The sequence below is a fragment of the Schistocerca nitens genome, chromosome 2 (assembly GCF_023898315.1).
Source record: "Schistocerca nitens isolate TAMUIC-IGC-003100 chromosome 2, iqSchNite1.1, whole genome shotgun sequence".
NCBI lineage: Eukaryota > Metazoa > Arthropoda > Insecta > Orthoptera > Acrididae > Schistocerca > Schistocerca nitens.
Window position 1 is genome coordinate 1,078,791,561 of NC_064615.1, and position 27,474 is coordinate 1,078,819,034.

The 27,474-nt window shown below is 45.9% G+C and overlaps 1 protein-coding gene across 1 annotated transcript in view; it reads right to left on the reverse strand.

Moving 5' to 3' along the window:
• LOC126237475 (uncharacterized) overlaps positions 1-27,474 on the reverse strand; it is a 555,798-nt gene that overhangs the window by 461,309 nt on the left and 67,015 nt on the right. Inside the window, exons 2-3 of the mRNA XM_049947618.1 lie at positions 16,972-17,152; positions 6,913-7,081 (exon numbers count right to left, since the gene is read on the reverse strand). Coding sequence (XP_049803575.1) covers positions 6,913-7,081; positions 16,972-17,152 — 350 coding nt within the window. The remainder of the gene's footprint in view (positions 1-6,912; positions 7,082-16,971; positions 17,153-27,474) is intronic.

Genomic DNA, 27,474 nt, shown 5'->3' on the forward strand with positions numbered 1-27,474 from the left:
ATTGCTTGTACAGCCCTCTCGCAGTGTCCGGAGCAAGTATGGTGGGTCTGACACACCGGTGTCAATGTGTTCTTTTTTCCATTTCCAGGAGTGTATGTCCCTTTAGTTTCCTTGCTTGCTCATTGCGGGTAAGATGCGTTATTAGTAAGTTTCTTTTTTTGAGAATGTATTATGCATGAGTTTAGTGAGTTTTGTTTTTTTGCGAGTAACAGCAGCATACCACATGTACGAAAATAAGATGATATAAATTCAGTGTGCAAGTTATCAAGCAAAATTTTGGACCATGCGGGTAAGATGTAAACATGAATCAAGAACAAAAACTGTGTATAAGTCCAGGTAAGGGTACACGCACAATTTTAAGGAAACAGTGTATGATGCATCTGAGTGGTCGTGTGCGCTATATCAGTTATAATATTTTCGTAATACACGACTATAAATACGATGTGTAAATTACCATGACGGTTGCTCATGTCAGCCAATCACAGCACTAGATCAGTGAAGTCATGGAAACATCACTGTTCCGTCACGCGAACTAATAAACGCCACAGTTTGAGCGCACAAAACCTTAACCGTCAGACGTTTAGAAATAAAATTATCAAAACCATTAAACATGCAGCGAAGCTAACATACAGCGCGTTTTCTAGTACGATTTGTTTTGACAAGCTATCGGTAAATGTGACGTTGGGGGATAAATAGGCTACCTATAGATTCTATCTTAGAGTTAGCGTATGATGTTATTAGAAGTTCGTTATGAAACGGAAAGAAGATACAATACGTAAACGTTTGGCTAGACTGCGAATTTGTCCCCCCCTTCCCCCCCCCCCCAATTATAAAATCTGAAATCTTGGTTGTGATGACAGACTGATCTGCAGCGTAGCCCGAGGCCTAGGTTAATTCAGATCGATAAATGACGCAGAGTTCCTCAGTATCGAAACCAATAACCGCACCTGCTCAGTAGGTGAAAAATCCTCTATAGGATCACTTTGTTCTCCAACTCTCTGTATGTGTCCGATTTTTAAATCGCCTTTTTCTCAAAAACGGGTAGAGGTTATCAAGTTGAAATTTAGGTCAAACACCTAGGTCTTTTGGCGGTATATCACTGCAGTCAAAAGATACGGCCCTATATGTTACATATTTTTCACAAACTCAAGTCATGAAAACCTGTAGATGAACTATCTATGTAGATGCCGGGCATGATGGTCTAGAGGTAAAGCGCGTACGTGAAAAGTGAAAAACGAGAGGTTGCGGTCTCGGTTGGACTAAGTACAGGGTGATTCAAAAAGAATACCACAACTTTAAAAATGTGTATTTAATGAAAGAAACATAATATAACCTTCTGTTATACATCATTACAAAGAGTATTTAAAAAGGTTTTTTTTTCACTCAAAAACAAGTTCAGAGATGTTCAATATGGCCCCCTCCAGATACACGAGCAATATCAACCCGATACTCCAACTCGTTCCACACTCTCTGTAGCATATCAGGCGTAACAGTTTGGATAGCTGCTGTTATTTCTCGTTTCAAATCATCAATGGTGGCTGGGAGAGGTGGCCGAAACACCATATCCTTAACATACCCCCATAAGAAAAAATCGCAGGGGGTAAGATCAGGGCTTCTTGGAGGCCAGTGATGAAGTGCTCTGTCACGGGCTGCCTGGCGGCCGATCCATCGCCTCGGGTAGTTGACGTTCAGGTTTATACCAACGTTTAATACACCACCTATCAGGTGGTTTAACACCATACCTCGTTCGAAATGCACGCTGAACAACTGTCGTCGATTCACTTCTGCCGTACTCAATAACACAAAAAGCTTTCTGTTCAAATGGCTCTGAGCACTATGGGACTCAACTGCTGTGGTCATAAGTCCCCTAGAACTTAGAACTACTTAAACCTAACTAACCTAAGGACAGCACACAACACCCAGCCATCACGAGGCAGAGAAAATCCCTGACCCCGCCGGGAATCGAACCCGGGAACCCGGGCGTGGGAAGCGAGAACGCTACCGCACGACCACGAGATGCGGGCAAGCTTTCTGTTGAGCGGTCGCCATCTTAGCATCAACTGACGCTGACGCCTAGTCAACAGCGCCTCAAGCGAACAAATGTACAACTAAATGAAACTTTATAGCTCCCTTAATTCGCCGACAGATAGTGCTTAGCTCTGCCTTTTGTCGTTGCAGAGTTTTAAATTCCTAAAGTTGTGGTATTCTTTTTGAATCACCCTGTATTTTTCAGACTTCGTTTTAACCTAGCTTTCGCCTCTCAATGATGTGAGGAGTCATTTCATATTAAATTGTAGGTGTCTTTCCCCAGTTGGGTAGCTGAGATAGGTTGGGGTCGCGCAAGTCATCGAAGTGGCGCCCAATAGAAAGACTTGCACCAGGCCACTGAACCACACGAAATTATTGTTATTATCACCTGTATACATAATTAGGTTTGTTCGGAACCCTCAGAGCGCTAGTCCTACTCGCACATGTCTGATTTTTCTTTCTCGGAGGGACGATCAGTGACTAGCAGAATAATAAGTTTTTTCAGAAATCAAATGAAACTGAAAGACAAAATTGACTAGGCATACAGGGAAATATGTGTACAAAAATGTCCGTAATATGTTAAATGAATGTGCGTGCATGCGTGCATGTGTGTGTGTGTGTGTGTGAGAGAGAGAGAGAGAGAGAGAGAAAGTGTGAAATGTACAGTTATATTCAGAAAAAACAGAACACCTTGAACGACTATAGATTGGACGTTCATACTCACAGGACATGTCATTAGTGTGTTCTGCAGTAATGATAAGCACCTCAGTCACCACCGTTCAGAATGTTTCCTGTTGTCTAGTAGACACAGCTTTCGCCTTGGGCCCCGGTAACTTGTTCCATGCGTGATGGCACCTACGTTTATAAGGCGCGAATTGCGTCCTCTAGTATAGCCATTAATGCTGGCCGCACGGAATGGCCGCGCGGTTAGAGGCGCATGTCAGTAATCGCGCGGCCCTTCCCGCCGGAGGTTCGAGTCCTCCGTTGGGCAAGGATGCGAGTGTTGTCCTTAGTGTTAAGTTAGTTTAAGTAGTGTGTAAGTCTACGGAGCGATGACCTCAGCAGTTTGGTCCCTTAGGAATTCACACACATTTGAACATTTGAAAATTAATGCTGCATGCACCTGGTTCCAAAGTTCATCAGTGGTGGTTGGCATTGGATCATAGTGCTGCACCCTTCATTTCGCCATGTCGCACACATTTTTGATAGGCGACAAGTTCGGTGATCTGGCGGGCCAGGGCAAAAGGCTCACAGGCTCACATCCTGTGACACCAAGAAGGCACGTGTTAGTGCAGCAATATGTGGTCGTGCATTGTCTTACCGAAAAATGGCGTCTGGGATGTTGTGCAGAAAGAGTATGACTACGGGTCGCAGGATCCCTTTAAAAATGGCAGTAGTTATATTAGGAATTGTGATCATGGATTGCACTTTGCATAGATCACAATGTTTCTTTTCGGTTATTTTTAGCATGTTGCTGATCACGCAGTTGCAGCAGCAAGGGGAGGTAACTTTTCTGGTGCGTACAGGAGCATTGGAGTATAGACACGTTGGAGAATATATTAAAACTCGCAGTCGGATGCAAGAGAATTGATTTCTTGTAATTTGTGGGAATTAAATCACACTGGACACACAGCAACCAGTGATTTGTGGTTGTACCGACCCACACATTAAGGCCTTGAGCTGACGCTGCAGGTCTTGTGCAAATGCAGTCACTAAAATGTAGCGTGCAGTCACTAAAATGTAGCGAGCCAGTGGGTGTGTTGGACCTTCCATCGAGCCACGGACCCCCTTGAAGATGTCTCCCGCAGTCGAAGACGAAACGTTGGGAATCGACACAGAATTCACCAACCGACCACGGCATAACAGCCCGGATAATTATAATGGACATAATGCAGTGACTGTGATGCAACTGCCCCCCCCCCCCACCCGTCTGCCTGTGGCGAACCAAAAATGGCTCTGAGCACTATGGGACTCAACTGCTGAGGTCATAAGTCCCCTAGAACTTAGAACTACTTAAACCTAACTAACCTAAGGACAACACACACATCCATGCCCGAGGCAGGATTCGAACCTGCGACCGGAGCGGTCGCGCGGTTCCAGACTGTAGCGCCAGAACCGCTCGGCCACCAGCGGCCGGCGGCGAACCAAAATGCAGCCATCATTTCCAAACAAACAGAACCTGGCTTCGTTCGAAAACACTATCTGATGCCATTCCTGTCCCCAGTGACACTATTCCATACACCATTGCGGTCTAGCATGTTTCTGCACGCTCTTAACCCATGTCGTAACAGAGGGCGAAGGACTGTCACCCCTAATAGTGCACGATGTGTTCCACTGTTGCGCAGGAGCCGAGGATCAAGCAGCTCTGTCGTGAAATGCCATTTGGATGAGGTGTCGATCTTCTCGGGAGGTAGACGGGGGGGGGGGGGGGGGGGGTCTCTGCACATACCTGTTGCACTGCCGTAACGCTTCGTCACACGTGAGTAGCAATTTCCCAGACAAATGCATCCAATTTCCTCATGCCAATAATAGGCCCTCTTTCAGACCCTTCGGTTTACAGTGACAACGAGAGCCACAGGCACATTTTAGCGGTAGGTGGTGTTGCGCCGCGATAATGATGTTGACCTTGAACTTGCGCGTCGACATGGTTCATGTTATATCCTAGCCAGTAATGCCACCCGAGCCCGCTGCCAAAAGGTTGGCAGCATCAAAGTCCGGACGCCGTCCGCATAAGCAGCGCCAGCGAGACAGGAAATCGCCGCAAGTCTGCGCGCGCCACCGCTGGCTTCTGGCTTCTTAAGCGCTGGAGTCGCGAGCGCTAGGACAGTTCTGTATTCGCCGCTCAGTTGTATACTCGCCACCGAATTGTGTACTTGCTAGTCAGTTGTGTGTTCATCGCAGCAGAGTTGTTGTTTGTCGTCAGCCGACGCTGACCTAGCCGCTCCGACTCGAACTAGACAGATTTATGTAGACACGGAGTTCACGACTGTGTTTCTGTATCTTCGTTAATAAAGATAAGTACCGACTTTTATTTAATCAGAGTGTTTGGGTTTTCATCTTTCTGTTCACTGTTCCAGCGGACCGGTCGGCCCGCTATTAAAAGTGTGGCGGTGACTTCGTAAGCCGTTTCTACAGCGAATTGTTTGTCGCTACGAACGCCGCCACAAAACTTCAAATGCTAATTATTTCTGCAGAACGTACTTAATGTACATGTCCTTTCTCTAGTCGTCAAGGTGTTCTGTTTTTTCTGAACATGAGTGTACGTGAGATACGAGGTGTGGCTAGAAAAAAACCGGACTAGTACTGGTGAAACAATAAAACGAATGCAATAAGGCTGAAAGTCGCGTGGCCTGTCACGTGACTCTCGCTCCGCCTACTGCTCGAGTTTCATCTGCCTCCTGCACTCAGTCTGCCCGTGGCGTCTGTTTTAAGTAGTTGACGTTTTGTCTGTGCGTCCGAAAATGTTGAGTGTACAGAAAGAACAGCGTGTTAACATCAAATTTTTTTTCAAACTAGGAAAATCTGCAAGTGAAACGTTTGTAATATTACAACAAGTGTACGGCGATGATTGTTTATCGCGAACACAAGTGTTTGAGTGGTTTAAACGATTTAAAGATGGCCGCGAAGACACCAGTGATGACACTCGCACTGGCAGACCATTGTCAGCAAAAACTGATGCAAACATTGAAAAAATCGGTAAACTTGTTCGACAAGATCGCCGTTTAACAATCAGAGCAGTGTCTGAGTTAACAGGAGTTGACAAGGAAAGTGTTAGGCAGATTCTTCATGAAAGTTTCAACATGAACAAAGTGTGTTCAAAAATGGTTCCAAAGTGTCTCACAATTGAACAGAAGGAACGCCGAAGAATGATTTGTTCTGACATCCTGGAAAACATTGAAAAGGATCCCACCGTCTTACAAAATGTTATTACTTGCGATGAATCGTGGTTTTTTACTTACGATCCCGAAACTAAACGCCAATCGATGCACTGGAAAACTCCTGGTTCTCCACGACAAAAAAAAGCACGAATGTCAAAATCGAAATTCAAGGCAATGATGATTGTTTTTTTTTTTTGACATCAAAGGGATTGTGCACATTGATTGGGTACCAGAGGGACAAACAGTGAATCAGCATTACTACATTAGCGTCCTGGCTACCCTACGTGAGCGAGTACGGAGAAAACGGAACGATTTGTGGAGAAAAAAGTCATGGATCCTTCAGCAAGACAATTCCCCAGCTCACAGTGCGTTGTCAGTGAAGACGTTTTTGGCAAAACACAACATTCCCATCTTAGATCATCCACCCTACTCACCTGATTTGGCCTCCTGTGACTTTTTTATTTTCCCTAAAGTCAAGTCAGCTTTGAAAGGAACTAGATTTGAGACTGTTGAAGCAGTAAAAGAAAAAGCGACGGAAGTAATGTATGGACTTACCGAAATGATCTACAGCATTGCTAAGAACAGTGGAAAATTCGTATGGAGCGGTGTAGAGACCGAGGAGGAGAGTACATTGAAGGAGATAACATGAAATTGTAAATAATTGTAAATAAATGTTTTTTCCAGCATCAGTCCGGTTTTTTTCTAGCCGCACCTCGTATAGGTACGTGGGTAAAATCATGCACAAAAAGCTACTAACAAATAAAGATGTGAGAGCCGAGTAAAATCATGCGCAAAAAGCTACTAACAAATAAAGATGTGAGAGCCCACGGACCGTGACAGCAATTTTATTAGGCTGTATGTCTGCATTGCTCGTCGTGATGAAGTAGCCCCTGCGTCTAAATGCAAACTTGTCATAAATTTGATAGGTGCCACGCCTTATATTTTGGGTGGCTTTGGCCCTTTCCAGCAAAAGCCAGGTGAGGTGATGACAAGTGACAGGTAGTACCTTCTCGTGATGCGTGAGGCTCTCCTCGGGGAAGAGCAGCGAGTTGCCCGGCAGCAGCTGCTCGGCCAGAATGTCCCACTTGAGAGCCTGCCGGCCGCTCTGCCTCACCGGCACCACAAACTCGCTGAACACCGCGTCCGGGTCCCGCTCCAAGCCGTCCGCGCGGAACCTGCAGGTGACAGACACAGCACTCAGGATCTGTGAGTAGCGGACGGCGGCACTCACACCGTACTTGACAAAACTGCATGTGTGGAGTTGTACAACCTAATTAACGAGGGATATATTGTGGCCTGTCAAAGTTGGACGTTAATATTTCTTTGGAGAGTTGGCTACTGATTCTGCTGTGGTGTGCATGTGTGCGTACACAAACTCTGAGATATTAGTGCGAGCAATAGCGAGCGAACAGTTGGGGAGTCGGAAAGTTCAAATGGCTCTGAGCACTATGGGACTTAACATCTGAGGTCATCAGTTCGCTAGAACTTACAAGGGAACCTCCCCATCGCACCCCCCTCAGAATTAGTTATAAGTTGGCACAGTGGATAGGCCTTGAAAAACTGAACACACATCAATCGAGAAAACAGGAAGAAGTTGTATGGAACTATGAAAAAATAAGCAAAATAAACAAACTGAGTAGTCCATGTGTAAGATAAGCAACATCCAGGTGGGTGTAAACACATGAGCGCCGTGGTCCCGTGGTTAACGTGTGCAGCTGCGGAGTCATAGGTCGTTGGTTCAAGTCTTCCCGCGGGAGAAAATTTTAATTTTTATTTTCAGACAATTATCAAAGTTCAGGCACTCACATATAATCATCTTCGCTCTCCAAAATTCCAGGACATGTTCAGATTTGCTTGGACATATGCAGGATTTGACGGTTTACACACGGAAAAATTTGAAAACGTTAAAAACATATGTTTTGACAGAGCACAGACAAAACTGTGCGACTGTGAAACTGTTGCATTCATTTGTTGCAGTTTATGTGACAAACTCTTATGTTTTCACACTTTTTTGGAAGTGATTATCACATCCACAAGAAAACCTAAATTGGGCAAGGTGGAAGAATCTTTTTACCCATTCACCAAGTGTACAAGTTAGGTGGGTCGACAACATATTCCTGTCATGTGACGCACATGCCGTCACCAGTGTCGTATAGAATATATCAGACGTGTTTTCCTGTGGAGGAATCGGTTGACCTATGACCTTGCAATCAAATGTTTTCGGCTTCCATTGGACAGGCACGTCCTTTCGGCTACTAATCGCACGGGTTTGCGGTGTGGTCGCAAAACACAGACACTAAACTTATTACAGTGAACAGAGACGTCAATGAACGAACGGACAGATCATAACTTTGCGAAAATAAAGAAAGAAAAATTTTCACTTTTGGGAAGATTTGAACCAGGAACCTCTCGTTCGGCAGTTGCTCACGCTAACCACGGGACCACGGTGCTCCTGAACGCAGATTCTCCTAGACGTTGTCTATCTTGCACATGGACTATATATATATATATATATATATATATATATATATATATATATATATATATATATATATATATATATATTGCTTATTTTTTTCATAGTTCCACACAACTTCTTCCTGTTTTCTCGATTGATCTGTGTTCAGTTTTTCAAGGCCTATCCACTGTGCCAACTTGTAACGAAATCTGAGGGGGGTGCGATGGGGAGGTTCCCTTGTTAGAACTACTTAAACCTAACTAACCTAAGGACATCACACACGTCCATGCCCGAGGCACGATTCGAACTTGCGAGCGTAGCGGTCGCGCGGTTCCAGACAAAAGCGCCTAGAACCGCTCGCCCACACCGGCCGGCTTGAGTTGGAAGGCGTCGCACGCAGCGTACAGTAGAGAGAAGCCGCGTGACGTAAGAGGTCGCAGCCTGCCGTGACCGCGCTAGTAGCGCCGGAGGAGATTTTCGTATTAATTGAGGATTTTTGGTAATTTGGACTCTTGCTGCACGTAGTCGTTGCTTGCTTGCGCACTGGACGGATTTCGTTAGATTTGTGTATGCATTCATTCAGAGTAATTTCGTGCCTTTGTTGTGGCCAGAGATGTTAATCTTGATTATAAACATTGTGGAATAATTAATGTTGCTACTAACCATATAGTCGAACGAAAGAAAAGGTCTGTGTAAAGTTTGTCAGTGTTTAATCATCAGTTTTATGAATATAATAAATTAAAGTCTTTATTGGTTTCGGCCGTTGTGGCCGTGCGGTTAAAGGCGCTTCAGTCTGGACCGCGTGACCGCTACGGTCGCAGGTTCGAATCCTGCCTCGGGCATGGATGTGTGTGATGTCCTTATGTTAGTTAGGTTTAAGTAGTTCTAAGTTCTAGGCGACTGATCACCTCAGAAGTTAAGTCGCATAGTGCTCAGAGCCATTTGAAGCCTTTATTGGTTTCTTTTATTCTATTACACGTTGTTGACCAAACTGCTCTTGCTAATTCAGTTCCTTTAAAAATGGCAGTAGTTGTATTAGGAATTGTGATCATGGATTGTACTTTGCATAGATCACAATGTTTCTTTTCAGTTGTTTTTAGCATGTTGCTGCTCACGCAGTTGCAGCAGCAAGGGGAGGTAACTTTTCTGGTGCGTACAGGAGCATTGGAGTATAGCTGTTAAGACACGTTGGAGAATATATTAAAACTCGCAGTCGGATGCAAGAGAATTTATTTCTTGTAATTTGTGGGAATTAACGATTTTCTTGGACGGGAGAATGCTTATGATAAGATTTGACAGAACAATGTGGAGTATAAGATGCTTACGCAAACGCCCATTCCTGATCTCCACGTTGAGATTGCGGAAGATTTCCTTCACGAGAGGACCTTCCTCGTTGCTCAGCGTGGAAACCGCCCCGGTGTACGCCACATGTCGATCGGCACACCTCAAGGCTCTGTGCTGCCCCCTCCTCACTTTAATGTCCATGTCAATGACATGCCCGTCATCCGTCACTGCCATTTGGCGCAATACGCCGATGACACGGCGCTTTATACGACCACCCGCAATCTTGGTCAACTCATTGCTCGTGATGACTGGGTGTTGTGTGCTGTCCTTAGGTTAGTTAGGTTTAAGTAGTTCTAAGTTCTAGGGGACTGATGACCATAGATGTTAAGTCCCATAGTGTTCAGAGCCATTTGAACTCATTGCTCGCCTCCAAAGGCAAGTGGGTGTCGCTCCAATAAGATGGCCTCGATGCCGCCAAAACTGCGGCATGTATTTCACTAAATGGCTCCTATACTCCGCCACGACATCTCAATCGGGGACGTTCGGGTCCCGAGGGCCCAAGCTGCCAAGTGTCTCGGGGTCTGGTTGGAGAAGAAACTTTTCTTCCACCGCCACGCAGAATACATCACCCATAAAGGGTTAAAGTTGACAAAGGCCTTGTACCCACTACTCTCCAGCCGAGAGCTGACTTTAGATACCAAGCTCCGGTTGTATCACTCCGTTGTCTTAGCCGCGCTAACATGTGGTTCCTCTGCGTGGGTCGCGATCAGTAAGTCCCGGATGCTGACGCTCCAGCGCCTACAGAATAAAGTTCTCAGGTGGAGTCTTCGCCCATCCGCTCACCAGGATTAACACTTTGCATGAGGGGACAAATACGGCTCAAGACGACCATTCGCCGTAAGGCTCGCCAACTGTACAGCAAAGTGGACGCCCTCCGTGAGACGGTCGTTCGACTCCAAACTGTCATCACCACAGTTCCACGGCGCTGGCACCGACACCCCGTTCCGTTCACCTTCCTGGAGGACTCGGATTCGGCTATGACTGACGATAGGCCCAATACAACCAAGTTTTTCTGCCCGTTTCGTACAGTCACTCGCAGTGGCCTGTTCTCGTCCAGCCACTTTTCTCCTTCCCCTTCTCTATACTTCCACCGTCGGAGGGTGGCACGGAACTCAAAGTTCCGCCGCTACACCTTCAAAGTGCTATGCTCGGCTGTTCTTCCGCCGTTGCTTTGAGTCTCCTCTCACTTGCTCACCGAGACAGTTGGACCGGCGACGCTGTGTAATAGTACACTGCGACAGGATATTAACGACTTACATCTGGAAAGCAAGTGTTCGGCACGTTTCACAATTGCTTGGGGTTCCACATTGCTCAATCTTAGATTCTGTACTCTTTCTCATATACAGGGTGTTTCAAAAATGACCGGTATATTTGAAACGGCAATAAAAACTAAACGAGCAGCGATAGAAATACACCGTTTGTTGCAATATGCTTGGGACAACAGTACATTTTCAGGCGGACAAACTTTTGAAATTACAGTAGTTACAATTTTCAACAACAGATGGCGCTGCAAGTGATGTGAAAGATATAGAAGACAACGCAGTCTGTGGGTGCGCCATTCTGTACGTCGTCTTTCTGCTGTAAGTGTGTGCTGTTCACAACGTGCAAGTGTGCTGTAGACAACATGGTTTATTCCTTAGAACAGAGGATTAGAGCAAATACGGAGACTTACAAGCAGTCGTTCTTCCCACGCACAATTCGTGAATGGAACAGGGAAGGGGGGATCAGATAGTGGTACAATAAGTACCCTCCGCCACACACCGTAAGGTGGCTCGCGGAGTATAGATGTAGATGTAGATGTAGATGTTGGAATTCCACCGCCTAGAACACGGTGTTGTTGCAACAAGACGAAGTTTTCAACGGAGGTTTAATGTAACCAAAGGACCGAAAAGCGATACAATAAAGGATCTGTTTGAAAAATTTCAACGGACTGGGAACGTGACGGATGAACGTGCTGGCAAGGTAGGGCGACCGCGTACGGCAACCACAGAGGGCAACGCGCAGCTAGTGCAGCAGGTGATCCAACAGCGGCCTCGGGTTTCCGTTCGCCGTGTTGCAGCTGCGATCCAAATGACGCCAACGTCCACGTATCGTCTCATGCGCCAGAGTTTACACCTCTATCCATACAAAATTCAAACGCGGCAACCCCTCAGCGCCGCTACCATTGCTGCACGAGAGACATTCGCTAACGATATAGTGCACAGGATTGATGACGGCGATATGCATGTGGGCAGCATTTGGTTTACTGACGAAGCTTATTTTTACCTGGACGGCTTTGTCAATAAAGAGAACTGGCGCATATGGGGAACCGAAAAGCCCCATGTTGCAGTCCCATCGTCCCTGCATCCTCAAAAAGTACTGGTCTGGGCCGCCATTTCTTCCAAAGGAATCATTAGCCCATTTTACAGATCCGAAACGATTACTGCATCACGCTATCTGGACATTCTTCGTGAATTTGTGGCGGTACAAACTGCCTTAGACGACACTGCGAACACCTCGTGGATTATGCAAGATGGTGGCCGGCCACATCGCACGGCCGACGTCTTTAATTTCCTGAATGAATATTTCGATGATCGTGTGATTGCTTTGGGCTATCCGAAACATACAGGAGGCGGCGTGGATTGGCCTCCCTATTCGCCAGACATGAACCCCTGTGACTTCTTTCTGTGGGGACATTTGAAAGACCAGGTGTACCGCCAGAATCCAGAAACAATTGAACAGCTGAAGCAGTACATCTCATCTGCATGTGAAGCCATTCCGCCAGACACGTTGTCAAAGGTTTCGGGTAATTTCATTCAGAGACTACGCCATATTATTGCTACGCATGGTGGATATGTGGAAAATATCGTACTATAGAGTTTCCCAGACCGCAGCGCCATCTGTTGTTGAAAATTGTAACTACTGTAATTTCGAAAGTTTGTCTGCCTGAAAATGTACTGTTGTCCCAAGCATATTGCAACAAACGGTGTATTTCTATCGCTGTTCGTTTAGTTTTTATTGCCGTTTCAAATATACCGATCATTTTTGAAACACCCTGTAAGTAAGCGAACTTCCGTCTAATTAGGTTCTGCATATCTAGACGTACTGAACCAATGCTAATTGTAACTCATGGTGAGTAAATGTTAACTATGGTTTGTGGAACACCTGAAACAATCGACTTCAGCCTCATTTGCACTTCCAGTCATTGCAAATCTTGGAGAGAGACAAATAATTAAGTTAACACATCTTCCATATTTTCATTTAATAATATCATATGGGATAATGTTCTGCGGCAACTTATCTGCAAGAAAGTTCTCAAAAACTGGAAGAATAATAATCGCTGCTCTTCAACGGTCATCTTGTAGAGATCTGCTTAAGGAGATATTGTTTTCGCCAACTGATTCACAGTATATTTATTCCTTAATGAAGTTTGTTGTAAATATCCCAGTACACTTCAAAAGGAGCAACGATATACCTAGCTACAATACCAGAAGAAAACAGTAAAATAATGACCTTGAATAGTCTACATTATTACTGTATGTTGACCACACGTTCTCTACGTTGGCTCAAAATAAATGCTTTTTTTTTCAGTTACATCACATGCTGAATGAGATAATTGCTTATATATGGTCACATGCACTGCATAATTCAGATGTAAGTAAGGATCAAGGACTTATAAAACGTCGGTACCGACTGCTACAGTAACGGAAATTTATCTACCCCCCCCCCTTCCCGTCCCCCAGGTACATTTCAGGCACCAGCACTTATGCGGAGAATGAACGAAATTCTAAGGCTATAGATGTAGCTCAGCCGTGAGAAAAAGAGGTCAATATACGGTTTTTTTTGCCCGTTTGGCATCGTTGAGTTGTTAGTCTACAGTCCGAAGACTGGTTTGATGCAATGTACGTGTTTTTTTTTTTTTTTTTTTTTTTTTTTTTTTTTTTTTTTTTTTTTGCCCGTTTGGCATTGCTGGGTTGTTAGTCTACAGTCCGAAGACTGGTTTGATGCAGCTCTCCAAACTACTCTACCCTAAGCAAGCCTCTTCATCGGCGAATAATTACTCCAGTCTGCATCCTTCTCAATGTGGTTAGTGTATTCATCTCATGGCCTCCCTCTACAGTTTTTACCCCCATACTTCTCTCCAGTACTAAATAAGAGATATCTTGATCTCTCAGAACGTGTCCTATCAACCGATCCCTTCTTTTAGTCAAGTTGTGCAACAGATGTCTTTTATACGCAGTTCTGTTCAGTATCTCCTCATGAACTACCCATCTAATATTCAGCATTTTTCTGTAACATCACATTTCAAAAGCTTGTATTCTCAACTTGTCTGAACTACCTATGTCAACATTTCACTTACATACCTACACTACGTTCAAAAGAGATTTCATAACACTTAAATCTACATGCGATGTTAAAAAATTTCTCTTCTTCAGAAACGCTTTTCTTGTCAGTGACGTTTTATCCCTCTCTACTTAGACGATAGTCAATTATTTTACTGCCCAAATCTGCCTCTTTTAGTGTCTCGTCTCTTAATCTAATTCCCTCAACACCTCCTGATTTGATTCGATTATATTCCATTACTTTCGTTTTTGCTTTTGTTGATGTTCATCTCATATCCTCCTTTCAACGCACCGTCCATTACATTCAGCTACTTTTCCATCTCGTTTGCTGTCCTTGGCAGAATTACAATGTCATCTGCAAACCTCGAAGTTTTTATTCCTCGTCTCTGACGTTTAATTCCTATTCCAAATTTTTCTTTTGTTTCCTTTACTGCTTGCTCAATGTACACACTGAGTAGCATCGGGGAGAGGCTACAACCCTGTCTCACTCCCTTCTCTATCACTGTTCCCCTTTCATGCCCCCCGACTCTTACAACTGCCGTCTGGATTCTGCACAAGTTGTAACACCCTTTCACTCCCTGTGTTTTATCCCAGTCGCCTACAGAATTTCAAACAGTGTATTCCAGTCAACACTGTCAAAAGCTTTCTCTAACTCCAAAAATGGTATAAATGTAGATTTGCCTTTCCTTAACCTATCTTCTAACACAATTCGTACGATCAAAGCTTGCAAGATGAGATTAAATATATAGCCGCCAGAAACGGCTATAATCCCTCAGTAGTTGACAGCATTTTGGATGAGAAAATGTTGTGTACATAGTTCCGCGTAGTCAGCGCGTACACAACTTTCCTACTAGAGCGTGCCCCGCTAAGCACAACAGCGCAGGCGCAGCGCTCGTCCGTCTCCGCACTACGAGATGGCGCTGTCAAAGAGACGGACCAAATTCTGCTTCCGCCGATCCGCGTATTAATATGTAACGCAGCCAATGAGATTGCTGATAAAGTAGAACCTTTTCTCCTCGCGGATCACAATCGCGCAGTGATACATGAACGTGCGAGGTATTATAAAGAGTGTACAGACCTCCGATTAGTCAGTCTGCCTTAATCTGTATCAGTCTGCATTAGTCTACATTGGTCTGTACCAGTCTATAGTCAAGTTTCAGTTTGCGCCTAATAAGATTACCATATTCCTGTACATAGCCATGAAGATAAACCAATAGACACTATGTCAAGTATCAGAGATATGTGAGAATAAGATTAACGTACCAAGACCAAAGGAACTTCAGATTGTCAATTGTAAATAGCACCCAGAACCAAGTTAAGTTATTTCTATGCTTTTTATTATTTAAATAAATGTGTGTGAAAATTAATCAAGTTCTGTTTAAAGTTGGTCACCGTCAATCTGCTACTCTAAGCGTGCAAGTGGCATTTCTATCGTCTGACCTAACGACAGAAGATAAACACGCCACAATAAGACCACGAGACATATTGCTGACAGTCGCCTACTTCGCTAGAGCGACAAGTCAACTAATCTGATGGAGTGTGTAACGAAGGTCTTACATCACGCACACCACAGAAAAGTTCTAAAAATGTTCCACATTAGGTGATAGTAAACGGGAAGATGTGGATGGGAAATGACGTTTAATGTCAATACCGTTTCTGGTAATGTTTCGTATAAAATTGGGACGAGGAATGCCAGGCGTAGATCATCAGGATAGTTGCGGATGTGGTCCCAATTTTGATAAAAAAACTCCAACGCAGACATTAGCTGTAAACAATAAGCTTTATTCAAAAAGTGACCGTACCCTTCCTTTTACAAAAAGTCATGTAGACTCTATTACGTACAACAAAGGTTACATATTTTACTTCACTTTGCACTACATCATTCTTAACAGGTTCATCACCCGCAATCTGTACACCAATATAAAATGGGTTGACACCCTGAAATAACATATTCTTACACTTGCATAGTTTCTCTACATCTACCCATGAACTGACTTTTGCAATATCAGCACTACATTCTGGTTTAGAATATGTAACAAATCTAAATGCAGTACGACGCCCATACTTCCGCCAGGGTACACCTGACGACTTATCGGGCTTCAAACTAAACGGCCCTAATTTATTACTACATGCAATACGAACCTTTTCAAGCACTCCTTGGTCCTCAAAGATTTTTTTATTTGCCCTATCATCCAATGTCAACCTCTCAACCCTAACGTTAATCCTATAGACATACGTAACAACTTTATTAATTATAACACCACCATATTTATTAGCGAAAAATTTAAATTCGTCAGTAATATTGTATTCATTAAGTTTACTAAAATTCTGTGCGTTCTCATCGAACTTCTCCAATGCTCCCATCTTCCCATATTCAAACCGCACTGAATCAGCCTGTGTGTATTCCGTCCTCCATTTACACATTCTACCGAAATATGGTCTAGTCAGCAATCTCCGTCGGCGTATCCATCGCCTCGGACGCGCACGACGATTCCAAATCCGGGTCCTCGTCCGACGATAATTCGATAACCTCCTCCTGGGCCTCATTGTCCGACGGATCCGACGCCATCTCCTCCTTAATATTCAAACAATGAACAATATGGCAATCAGCATGTACGACAAGCAAACGGGATATCATTGCCTCGTCTCCTATATTAAAATCATTAGATACGAATATAACGAGCCCACGATGTTTTATAGTCATTCCAGGCTTGTTCTTTACATTTACTGTCACTGGACGTCCTTCAACGATTCTTTTCAAAATAGACGCAAAAGGACGCCAACGAATCCAATCAAACTCTTCAAATAAAATTCTTCTTGCTAAGAAATACAGCTGCAGTGCAGTAGAGAGCACATCTTCAAATGGGACAGCCCTACCATTGACTCGTGGCCACTAGGCTTGCAGAGTGACTAGGCCGAGGCAGCCGCTAGGTCCACCTACCTGTGCAGCAGCGTGTAGGAGAGCGTGCGAAGGTCGAGCGTGGCGGCGTTCTCCATGCGCTCCACCTTGCGCACCAGCGTCACCAGCGAGGCGGTGCTCAGCGGCACCGGGTTCGCGCCCAGGTCGCGGTAGCATTCCAGGAGTTCGTCCGAGATCACCCTGCCCAGCACCAGGCCCGCACCTGCACACCGACAACGACACGTGTTAAAGCGTCCAACAGGCAGGAAACAGAGAAAGACAAACATCTGTTAAGGCTACACTGTTCTCTGCAAAACTGCCTAGAAGTGCAAAGCCGAGGGCAGTTGTGTCACATATTGGGGTTTCTTCCCGCCCCATTCGAGTTTGGTGAGCAGTAAGTGAGTCTGCTTAAATGTGTGCTGCAATCCACACTGATCATCATAGAATGAAGGCTTTCACGACCGTATGACAAGGCCCCGGGAGTAGACAACATTCCATTAGAACTACTGACAGCCCTGGGAGAGCCAGGGCTAACAAAACTCTACCATCTAGTGAGCAAGATGTATGAGACAGGCGAAATACCCTCAGACTTCAAGAAGAATATAATAATTCCAATCCTAAAGAAAGCAGGTGTTGACAGATGTGAAAATTACCGAACGGTCAGTTTAATAAGCCACGGCTGCAAAATACTAACACGAATTCCTTACAGACGAATGGAAAAACTGGTAGAAGCCGACCTCGGGGAAGATCACTTTGGATTCTGTAGAAATGTTGGAACACGTGAGGCAATACTGACCCTATGACTTATCTTAGAAAATAGATTAAGGAAAGGCAAACCTACGTTTCTAGCATTTGTAGACTTAGAGAAAGCTTTTGACAATGTTGATTGGAATACTCTTTCAAATTCTGAAAGTGGCAGGGGTAAAATACAGGGAGCGAAAGGCAGTTATAAGAGTCGAGGGGTATGAAAGGGAAGCAGTGGTTGGGAAAGGAGTGAAAATGGGTTGACGCCTATCCCCGATGTTATTCAATCTGTATATTGTGCAAGCAGTAAAGGAAACAAAAGAAAAATTCGGAGTAGGAATTAAAATCCATGGAGAAGAAATAAAAAGTTTGAGGTTCGCCGATGACATTGTAATTCTGTCAGAGCCAGCAAAGGACCTGGGAGAGGAGCTTAACGGAATGGACAGTGTCTTGAAAGGAGGATATAAGATGAATATCAAGAAAAGCAAAACGAGGATAATGGAATGTAGCCCAATAAATCGGGTGATGCTGCGGGAATTAGAGTAGGAAATGAGACACTTAAAGTAGTAAAGGAGTTTTGCTATTTGGGGAGCAAAATAACTGATGATGGTCGAAGTAGAGAGGACATAAAATGTAGACTGTCAATGGCAAGGAAAGCGTTTCTGAAGAATAGAAATTTTCAGATCGTGTATAGATTTAAGTATCAGGAAGTCGTTTCTGAAAGTATTTGTATGGAGTGTAGCCATGTATGGAAGTGAAACATGGAGGATAAATAGTTTAGACAAGAAGAGAATAGAAGCTTTCGAAATGTGGTGCTGCAGGAGAATGCTGAAGATTAGATGGGTAGATCAAATAACTAATGAGGAGGTATTTAATAGAATTGGAGAGAAGAGAAATTTGTTGCACAACTTGCCTAGAAGAAGGGATCGGTTGGTAGGGCATATTCTAAGGCATCAAGGGATCACCAATTTAGTATTGGAGGGCAGCGCGGAGGGTAAAAATCGTAGAGGGAGAGCAAGAGATCAATACACTAAACAGATTCAGAAGGATGTAGCTTGCAGTAGTTACATGGACATGAAGAAGCTTGCACAGGATAGAGCAGCATGGAGAGCTGCATGAAACCAGTCTCTGGACTGAAGACCATAACAAGAACATGATATAGCTGCTGGTAAACCTTTCGGAATGTGAGGTCGTGGTCTCGAACGTCCGACCGGTCACTCGGCAAACCCAGCGGAGGAGCGCCCCTGAGGATATCCAGCACAGCTCTGGACGAAACATCATAAACAGAATAGTTTCTTGGACCACGACCTCACATCCCCAAAGGTTTACCAGCAGCTACACTGATCAGCCACAACATTATCACCACCGACCTACTATCGATATAAACCCGTCCAGGCTGCTAGTCAGACACATGCACGGTGCGCGTACCATCAGTGAGCGTGCTGTCTGTATATACACTCCTGGAAATTGAAATAAGAACACCGTGAATTCATTGTCCCAGGAAGGGGAAACTTTATTGACACATTCCTGGGGTCAGATACATCACATGATCACACTGACAGAACCACAGGCACATAGACACAGGCAACAGAGCATGCACAATGTCGGCACTAGTACAGTGTATATCCACCTTTCGCAGCAATGCAGGCTGCTATTCTCCCATGGAGACGATCGTAGAGATGCTGGATGTAGTCCTGTGGAACGGCTTGCCATGCCATTTCCACCTGGCGCCTCAGTTGGACCAGCGTTCGTGCTGGACGTGCAGACCGCGTGAGACGACGCTTCATCCAGTCCCAAACATGCTCAATGGGGGACAGATCCGGAGATCTTGCTGGCCAGGGTAGTTGACTTACACCTTCTAGAGCACGTTGGGTGGCACGGGATACATGCGGACGTGCATTGTCCTGTTGGAACAGCAAGTTCCCTTGCCGGTCTAGGAATGGTAGAACGATGGGTTCGATGACGGTTTGGATGTACCGTGCACTATTCAGTGTCCCCTCGACGATCACCAGTGGTGTACGGCCAGTGTAGGAGATCGCTCCCCACACCATGATGCCGGGTGTTGGCCCTGTGTGCCTCGGTCGTATGCAGTCCTGATTGTGGCGCTCACCTGCACGGCGCCAAACACGCATACGACCATCATTGGCACCGAGGCAGAAGCGACTCTCATCGCTGAAGACGACACGTCTCCATTCGTCCCTCCATTCACGCCTGTCGCGACACCACTGGAGGCGGGCTGCACGATGTTGGGGCGTGAGCGGAAGACGGCCTAACGGTGTGCGGGACCGTAGCCCAGCTTCATGGAGACGGTTGCGAATGGTCCTCGCCGATACCCCAGGAGCAACAGTGTCCCTAATTTGCTGGGAAGTGGCGGTGCGGTCCCCTACGGCACTGCGTAGGATCCTACGGTCTTGGCGTGCATCCGTGCGTCGCTGCGGTCCGGTCCCAGGTCGACGGGCACGTGCACCTTCCGCCGACCACTGTGGAGACCTCACGCCCCACGTGTTGAGCAATTCGGCGGTACGTCCACCCGGCCTCCCGCATGCCCACTATACGCCCTCGCTCAAAGTCCGTCAACTGCACATACGGTTCACGTCCACGCTGTCGCGGCATGCTACCAGTGTTAAAGACTGCGATGGAGCTCCGTATGCCACGGCAAACTGGCTGACACTGACGGCGGCGGTGCACAAATGCTGTGCAGCTAGCGCCATTCGACGGCCAACACCGCGGTTCCTGGTGTGTCCGCTGTGCCGTGCGTGTGATCATTGCTTGTACAGCCCTCTCGCAGTGTCCGGAGCAAGTATGGTGGGTCTGACACACCGGTGTCAATGTGTTCTTTTTTCCATTTCCAGGAGTGTAGAATGGGGAAGGCGCGATATCTACCTGAGTTTGACAGAGGTCAGATTGTGATGGCCCGGTGGCTCGACAGGAGCATTTCGGAAACTGCACGACTTTTCGGGTGCTATGGTGAGTGTCTTCAACACGTGGCGAAACCAAGGTGAAACCACGTTTAGACGTTGTGTGGTTTGGGCAGTGTAACGCCACTACCTTTTGGACGCAAAAATGAAAAATATAAATCTAGTCCTCAGACCCCAATACCAGCCCCAAGCCCAAGATCAAAATTTCATAAAAAGAAAAACAAACTCCCTCTGTACTAACATTGCATGACTAGTAGCGACTGAAAAGAAAGTAATATAAAAAGAAATATAAAGGAATCTTGGTAGCAAAGTAGCTTAATGTTTTGAAAGAGAATAAAAAAGAAATAGAATGCATTAGTTCCAAGATAAAATAATAGCAGATCGCAAGGTAGTAGACTTGTAGATCACGGAGTATAACAAGTGACCTCAAAGAATACTCCTTGTGAGTACTCTTTGAGGTTGAAACGTCCCCTCAGAAAAATTATTGAATTACTGTGGTGGTAAACCCCTTACGTTACTTTATTTTCAAACAGCTGAGCAGAACAGAACGTACACAGACATTTCGCTCTTTACTTATTCTGATCAACACTAAACTGACACACAATGTTTTTAGCGCAACACAATCTGACTTTCAAAAATCCCTACAAAAGAATGGCCCTGACTAACAGTAACCTATACCTTTCATGAATCACTTACCTCACAAAAATTTTCGTTACTCGAACTACTGCAATACAGCGAGCGCCACTACTGCCAGCTAAATAAAAGATTCAAACTACTGAAGGGACTAACTACTGATAGGCATAGTTAGCAAATGAAAGATTTTGGTAGAGAACAATCAATGTATTTACCTTAATAGTGTTCAAAAGTCATAATATATATATACATATCAGTTCATGACATCCAGTCTTACAAATTTACTGTCTCTGTCCAGATCATCCGCTCTCAAAATTCCTCCATCTCTCTCCCCACATCCACCGCTGCTGGCGGCTCATCTCCATCTGCGCAACGCTACACGCTGTTAACAGCCAACTGCCCTACACTACAATAGCAAATTCCAACAATGCAAACCAGCCACAGACTGCACACAGCACAGTCAGTGATTTTCATATAGAGCGCTACATAGCGTTACCAACATAAAAACCTAAACAGCCTACATTCAAGGTCACTGCGAAATACAGAAGCTAAAGTTGTACATTGTTAGTGTGCTTCTGGCGCTTGCCGTGTCGTGTCGTAACTGTACTTGTGTGCTCGTACGTAATATTGGTATGCGATACGAGATTGTTTGTTACATCTGAAGATTTGCAATCTGCTAGAAATGATTAAAAACTGAAAGAGGTAAATCAGCAACTTTGAAAATATCTTTGAAGTAATTCAAGCTAGGAAAATAACCGAATATGTTGTCTTAATTTGATTATTATCAAGGAAACACTGAACTTAGATCCGATGTGATAGGCAGTTAATACGAGGGCAGTCCAATAAGTAATGCAACACATTTTTTTATCGGCCAATTTTGGTTGAAAAAACCGGAAATTTCTTGTGGAATATTTTCAATCATTCCCGCTTCGTCTCGTATAGTTTCATTGACTTCCGTCCGGTGGCAGCACTGTACGGAGCTGTTAAAATGGCGTCTGTAACGGATGTGCGTTGCAAACAACGGGCAGTGATCGAGTTTCTTTTGGCGGAAAACCAGGGCATCTCAGATATTCATAGGCGCTTGCAGAATGTCTACGGTGATCTGGCAGTGGACAAAAGCACGGTGAGTCGTTGGGCAAAGCGTGTGTCATCATCGCCGCAAGGTCAAGCAAGACTGTCTGATCTCCCGCGTGCGGGCCGGCCGTGCACAGCTGTGACTCCTGCAATGGCGGAGCGTGCAAACACACTCGTTCGAGATGATCGACGGATCACCATCAAACAACTCAGTGCTCAACTTGACATCTCTGTTGGTAGTGCTGTCACAATTGTTCACCAGTTGGGATATTCAAAGGTTTGTTCCCGCTGGGTCCCTCGTTGTCTAACCGAACACCATAAAGAGCAAAGGAGAACCATCTGTGCGGAATTGCTTGCTCGTCATGTGGCTGAGGGTGACAATTTCTTGTCAAAGATTGTTACAGGCGATGAAACATGGGTTCATCACTTCGAACCTGAAACAAAACGGCAATCAATGGAGTGGCGCCACACCCACTCCCCTACCAAGAAAAAGTTTAAAGCCATACCCTCAGCCGGTAAAGTCATGGTTACAGTCTTCTGGGACGCTGAAGGGGTTATTCGGTTCGATGTCCTTCCCCATGGTCAAACGATCAACTCTGAAGTGTATTGTGCTACTCTTCAGAAATTGAAGAAACGATTTCAGCGTGTTCGTAGGCACAAAAATCAGAACGAACTTCTCCTTCTTCATGACAACGCAAGACCTCACACAAGTCTTCGCACCCGAGAGGAGCTCACAAAACTTCAGTGGACTGTTCTTCCTCATGCACCCTACAGCCCCGATTTCGCACCGTCGGATTTCCATATGTTTGGCCCAATGAAGGACGCAATCCGTGGGACGCACTACGCGGATGATGAAGAAGTTATTGATGCAGTACGACGTTGGCTCCGACATCGACCAGTGGAATGGTACCGTGCAGGCATACAGGCCCTCATTTCAAGGTGGCGTAAGGCCGTAGCATTGAATGGAGATTACGTTGAAAAATAGTGTTGTGTAGCTAAAAGATTGGGGAATAACCTGGTGTATTTCAATGCTGAATAAAACAACCCCTGTTTCAGAAAAAAAAATGTGTTGCATTACTTATTGAACTGCCCTCGTAGTTCAACTGATAGGAAGTGATGAATAGTGTAAACTGGGAGGAATTTACCTAAACTGCGTTAAAGTAAATAGCGTAATCTGGATCTTGCTTTAAGCTCTTTGGTTGAATTTACGTAACTATCTGAATTTACATAACCCATCTGAAAGAAAGGTTAGTTCTTTAAGACAGTGATAGGATGTGCACAGACTGGAATAAACCAACATAAAGTGAATATACAGTGTTTGAAATTTCTTTCAGCCCACTTAATATTACGTGCTCATGAAACATTTATCTTTGCGACAACATAGATTATCAACAGAGCTCAGCATTCATAGATACTCTTTGGCGCTCTAGAGAGTTATCGCACTGATTCAAACTTTTTAGCTCACGCGAATTGTAAACTTTCATAGATAGACTCTGGATGTATATAGACTGTTATCATGATTAGGGCAATAATTTCAGTTTGTATGCATTTACATGTCGGGGAGCGCCGGCCGCGGTGGTCTCGCTGTTCTAGGCGCGCAGTCCGGAACCGTGCGACTGCTACGGTCGCAGGTTCGAATCCTGCCTCGGGCATGGCTGTGTGTTATGTCCTTAGGTTAGTTAGGTTTAAGTAGTTCTAAGTTCTAGGGGACTGATGACCACAGCAGTTGAGTCCCATAGTGCTCAGAGCCATTTGAACCATTTTTTGTCGGGGAGCAAATATTCATCTGAGTAAGCCGGTACAACTAACACGTACTCGGCGTAAATACAGTGTAGCAAGACAATTCTTTGTTTGTGACTTTCCTCGCAAACATCCTACCGTGAGCTAGCCGGAGCCTGAGCCTCATCCATTAACAATCAATCCATATAAAAGGCGAAGTTACAGCAGCCTCTCTTCAATACAGATGTCGGTCGGCGTAGGCTGGGCAGACTGGTAAAACAGGACAGGCGGCGAACTGTGGCGGAACTAAAATGAGACTTTATAGTGCTGGGTAGAGAGTACAGGTGTGTCTGAACACACAGTGAGACAAACACTCCTAACCGCGGACCCCTGCAGCCTTCGACCCAAGCATGTGCCAATGTTAACATCACGACATTGTAACTAGGGCTGAAATGGGCACGTGGCCTTACGCACTGGACGTTCGCGAAGTGGCAGAGTGTCGCATGGTCTGATGAATCCCGATACCTTCTTCCTCGTGCCGATGGGAGAGCGCGAATTCGTCGTCTTCCATGGGAAGAGCTCCTCGGCTCCTGTGCTGTGGGATGCAGACAAGCTGGCGGCGGCTCCTTTATGGTCTGGGGAACATTCACGTGGGCATCCATGGGTGCAGTGGAGCTCGTGCAAAGCACCGTGACGGCCAAAGAATATCGTACCCCGGTTGCAGACCACATACACCCGTTAATGGCGATCGTGTTTCCCGACGGCAGTGATATTTTTCAACAAAATCCATGTCACAAGGCCACGAGTGTAATGGAGTTGTTCAAGGAACACAGTGGCGGGTTCCTATTGATATGCTGGCCTCCCAACTCGCCAGATCGGAACCCGATCGAACACGTCTTCACTGCATGTACACTCCTGGAAATGGAAAAAAGAACACATTGACACCGGTGTGTCAGACCCACCATACTTGCTCCGGACACTGCGAGAGGGCTGTACAAGCAATGATCACACGCACGGCACAGCGGACACACCAGGAACCGCGGTGTTGGCCGTCGAATGGCGCTAGCTGCGCAGCATTTGTGCACCGCCGCCGTCAGTGTCAGCCAGTTTGCCGTGGCATACGGAGCTCCATCGCAGTCTTTAACACTGGTAGCATGCCGCGACAGCGTGGACGTGAACCGTATGTGCAGTTGACGGACTTTGAGCGAGGGCGTATAGTGGGCATGCGGGAGGCCGGGTGGACGTACCGCCGAATTGCTCAACACGTGGGGCGTGAGGTCTCCACAGTACATCGATGTTGTCGCCAGTGGTCGGCGGAAGGTGCACGTGCCCGTCGACCTGGGACCGGACCGCAGCGACGCACGGATGCACGCCAAGACCGTAGGATCCTACGCAGTGCCGTAGGGGACCGCACCGCCACTTCCCAGCAAATTAGGGACACTGTTGCTCCTGGGGTATCGGCGAGGACCATTCACAACCGTCTCCATGAAGCTGGGCTACGGTCCCGCACACCGTTAGGCCGTCTTCCGCTCACGCCCCAACATCGTGCAGCCCGCCTCCAGTGGTGTCGCGACAGGCGTGAATGGAGGGACGAAGGGAGACGTGTCGTCTTCAGCGATGAGAGTCGCTTCTGCCTTGGTGCCAATGATGGTCGTATGCGTGTTTGGCGCCGTGCAGGTGAGCGCCACAATCAGGACTGCATACGACCGAGGCACACAGGGCCAACACCCGGCATCATGGTGTGGGGAGCGATCTCCTACACTGGCCGTACACCACTGGTGATCGTCGAGGGGACACTGAATATTGCACGGTACATCCAAACCGTCATCGAACCCATCGTTCTACCATTCCTAGACCGGCAAGGGAACTTGCTGTTCCAACAGGACAATGCACGTCCGCATGTATCCCGTGCCACCCAACGTGCTCTAGAAGGTGTAAGTCAACTACCCTGGCCAGCAAGATCTCCGGATCTGTCCCCCACTGAGCATGTTTGGGACTGGATGAAGCGTCGTCTCACGCGGTCTGCACGTCCAGCACGAACGCTGGTCCAACTGAGGCGCCAGGTGGAAATGGCATGGCAAGCCGTTCCACAGGACTACATCCAGCATCTCTACGATCGTCTCCATGGGAGAATAGCAGCCTGCATTGCTGCGAAAGGTGGATATACACTGTACTAGTGCCGACATTGTGCATGCTCTGTTGCCTGTGTCTATGTGCCTGTGGTTCTGTCAGTGTGATCATGTGATGTATCTGACCCCAGGAATGTGTCAATAAAGTTTCCCCTTCCTGGGACAATGAATTCACGGTGTTCTTATTTCAATTTCCAGGAGTGTACATGAACTGGAAGGAAGCTGAAGACATCAGACGCCGACGGCACCACGCACAATCAGTTGGTCGTGCAGGTTGCAGCAAGCCCAGCCCCTACTGTACAGAAGACGTGGAACTTCGCAACCCCGTTTCTCTGTTGCCAGACCAGCAGAGGGCGTCAGCGACACTGTTGCCAGGTCACCAGGCTTCAGCAATAGAGATCGTTGGGAAGCCAAAGCTCTTCACACGTCCACCATGTCACGAGCCAAATATAGGCCCCCTCATATCTCTCCACAACGCTGCTATTTAGGCCCCGGCTCTAGCTCCGGAGAACACGTCTGTCACACCCAGCAACCTGAAAACTCCATTCTCCACTGTGCTGTGCCAAGGACTGGGACCCCGACTCCTGCACACTATGCTGCTTCCTCAGCTGGGACCCTAAATGATCAGTGATGTGCTCCTTGGGACTTGGTGTAATTGTACTGTAGTTCTTCTAGCCAACGATATAGTGTCAGACTGGAAGTTTCTATCCTTTTCAGTCTCATATACTTCGTTGCCATTGGCTCTCATTACTCCTTCAGCGGAGTACACCGCAAAAGTTGTTGAGTATTTATTCTTCTTGACTGAAGCTTGGGTATGGACTTCGGTTTTAAACCTGAAGTGACCAACTTATTTTTCCATGTTAGCCTAAATCTATTAGGACCTCAAGGCTCCACTCATTAAAGAGCGTATGACTACAGAAATTTAATTCACTGTTTTTAAGGTGAAGCTGTTAAGACTTTAAGATCTTGTTCACTGAAGCATGTGTAACTCTTTCAGGTATCACAGAACTTATTTATTTACTTTGTAATTCTGAAACTCTAAGTGGCTCCGTTATATACTAACTACCATTTATTTTGTTTTACTTCCTGAAGGTCTAGCATCCATTTTGTTTCACTTATTGAAGAACCAACCTTTCCTTTCTTCCATTTTGGAGACTATTTTTATGGAAATTGTTTTCAATAAACTTCTGTTTTTTCCATATAGTTGGGTTGTTTACTTGTGCCCGCCACCGGCAGACACAACAACGGCAGCTGATCGAATTCGATAAACTTGTTGCTCGATATGCTAATTAGCAATCTAGGAACTAAGTCTAACGACGAATCGTGCT